Source organism: Candidozyma auris, chromosome 5 (assembly GCF_003013715.1).
Source record: "Candidozyma auris chromosome 5, complete sequence".
In the NCBI taxonomy this organism is placed as follows: domain Eukaryota; kingdom Fungi; phylum Ascomycota; class Pichiomycetes; order Serinales; family Metschnikowiaceae; genus Candidozyma; species Candidozyma auris.
This window is the reverse complement of record NC_072816.1, coordinates 985,001-986,735: the sequence shown is the minus strand read 5'-3', so window position 1 is coordinate 986,735 and position 1,735 is coordinate 985,001. Positions and strand designations below refer to the sequence as shown.

The following is a 1,735-nucleotide window of genomic DNA, read 5'->3' as shown; positions in this document are numbered from 1 at the left end:
GCTGCTCTTGCGAGGAAGCAGAGGAAAGGTCTTGATATGGAGTACTCACCGTGAGGTGGACCTCCTCAAAACCCAAGGTTCAACTACGAGCTTTTTAACTGCAACAACTTTAATATACGCTCTTGAGCTGGAATTACCGCGGCTGCTGGCACCAGACTTGCCCTCCAATTGTTCCTCGTTAAGGTATTTACATTGTACTCATTCCAATTACAAGACCCGAAAGGGCCCTGCATCGTTATTTATTGTCACTACTCCCCGTGTCGGGATTGGGTAATTGCGCGCCTGCTGCCTTCCTTGGATGTGGTAGCTGTTTCTCAGGCTCTCTCCGGAACCGAACCCTTATTCCCCGTTACCCGTTGAAACCATGGTAGGCCTCTATCCCTACCATCGAAAGTTGATAGGGCAGAATTTGAATGAACCATCGCCGGCACGAGGCCATGCGATTCGACAAGTTATTATGAATCATCAAGCAGCGTTGATTTTTATCTATTAAATACAGCCCTCCCAGAAGTCGGGCTTTGCGCATGTATTAGCTCTAGAATTGCCAGGCGTATGCCAATTAGCAGGTACTATCAAATAAACGATAACTGATTTAATGAGCCATTCGCAGTTTCACTGTATAATCGTTTATACTTAGACATGCATGGCTTAATCTTTGAGACAAGCATATGACTACTGGCAGGATCAACCAGATAACTATCAGCAAGTGAAAGTGTCTAGCTGAGCTTGCGTAGCCCACAATTCTTCTTCCGCCGGGGTGGCCACAGCATGCTGCGACCGCCCAGCGTCAGAGGGGATACGTGGGTCCCCATTGCGTTCAATGGACGTTTGGCATCGCCTAGTAATCCACCGAATCCAGCCTTCGCCGCTAGACCAGTGGTCCAACGGGGGAGGTTGCTTGGACAGCCCTACAAGGGATCTGCCCGAGGCCATACTTGGCAGCAAGTCAAAGTCTTGTGGAAACTCCTTAGACAGCGCCGAGACGCCCAGGTTGTAACGGCACAAGACCACGGCTAGCCGCCAAGCAAAAGGTCTAGCCGCCGGTTTCATGGGTTCCCATAATTCCAGCAGTCAGACCTTTCTGCCACCGAGGTGGCAAGGGCACCCTCACGAGTGGCCCGACGACTTTGCTGCCCACCGTCCCGCCCACATACAAGAACACGCCGAAGCAGGCTCGTATGCTAGCGTCAGATGTGTAGCAGCGCCACCGCCTTTTCGTCTTTGATCGAGCTCCTCGCCGAGGCACCAGCAGCAGGGCGTCTCCACTGCCAGCACCACATAAAGAAGCCCGCCCAAAGACGGGGTTGCGCTGTTGCCAGCGACTCCCGCACCTCCGCGGTTGTAGACACCCGAAGGGTGCCAGCTGCCGACCCGAAGGGTCAGCACCCAAAAATGGGCCGCAGTCGGGGCTGCCACACCACCGGCTGCTCATCCCGCAGTCCCTGCAGCCCGATTCACCAACCTAATGGCTCCACCGGGTTCCGCAGAAAGGGGAGGGACACCAAAGCGTCACTTGCGGGCTCAACACGGCCCAGGGTCGCCTTCGTCACAGGGTTGCAAGACTCCTGCTCAGACTTCCCTTGCCGAGTGCCCCCGCCGGAGCATTCGTTGAGTCGTTTCTTGCCTCCGCGACTCCGGAGACCACGTATCCCTGTGGCAAGGGGCTACTCGTGTAGCGTGGATTATTTTCCGCCCTAGTTGCCACAGCGGCCCATAATTGGGGATCATTCTCCAA

At 54.6% G+C, this 1,735-nt stretch overlaps 1 protein-coding gene across 1 annotated transcript; it reads right to left on the bottom strand. All coding sequences in view use genetic code 12, as the record gives it.

Annotated features, from left to right (window-relative positions):
• Window positions 1-699: 699 nt before the first annotated feature.
• Window positions 700-1,050, bottom strand: CJI96_0004686 (uncharacterized protein; the record flags this gene model as incomplete). The annotated part of the gene is made up of 1 exon (XM_054702222.1): window positions 700-1,050. The coding sequence occupies one exon, from the start codon at window positions 1,048-1,050 to the stop codon at window positions 700-702; it is 351 nt and encodes a 116-aa protein (XP_054558197.1).
• Window positions 1,051-1,735: the final 685 nt, after the last annotated feature.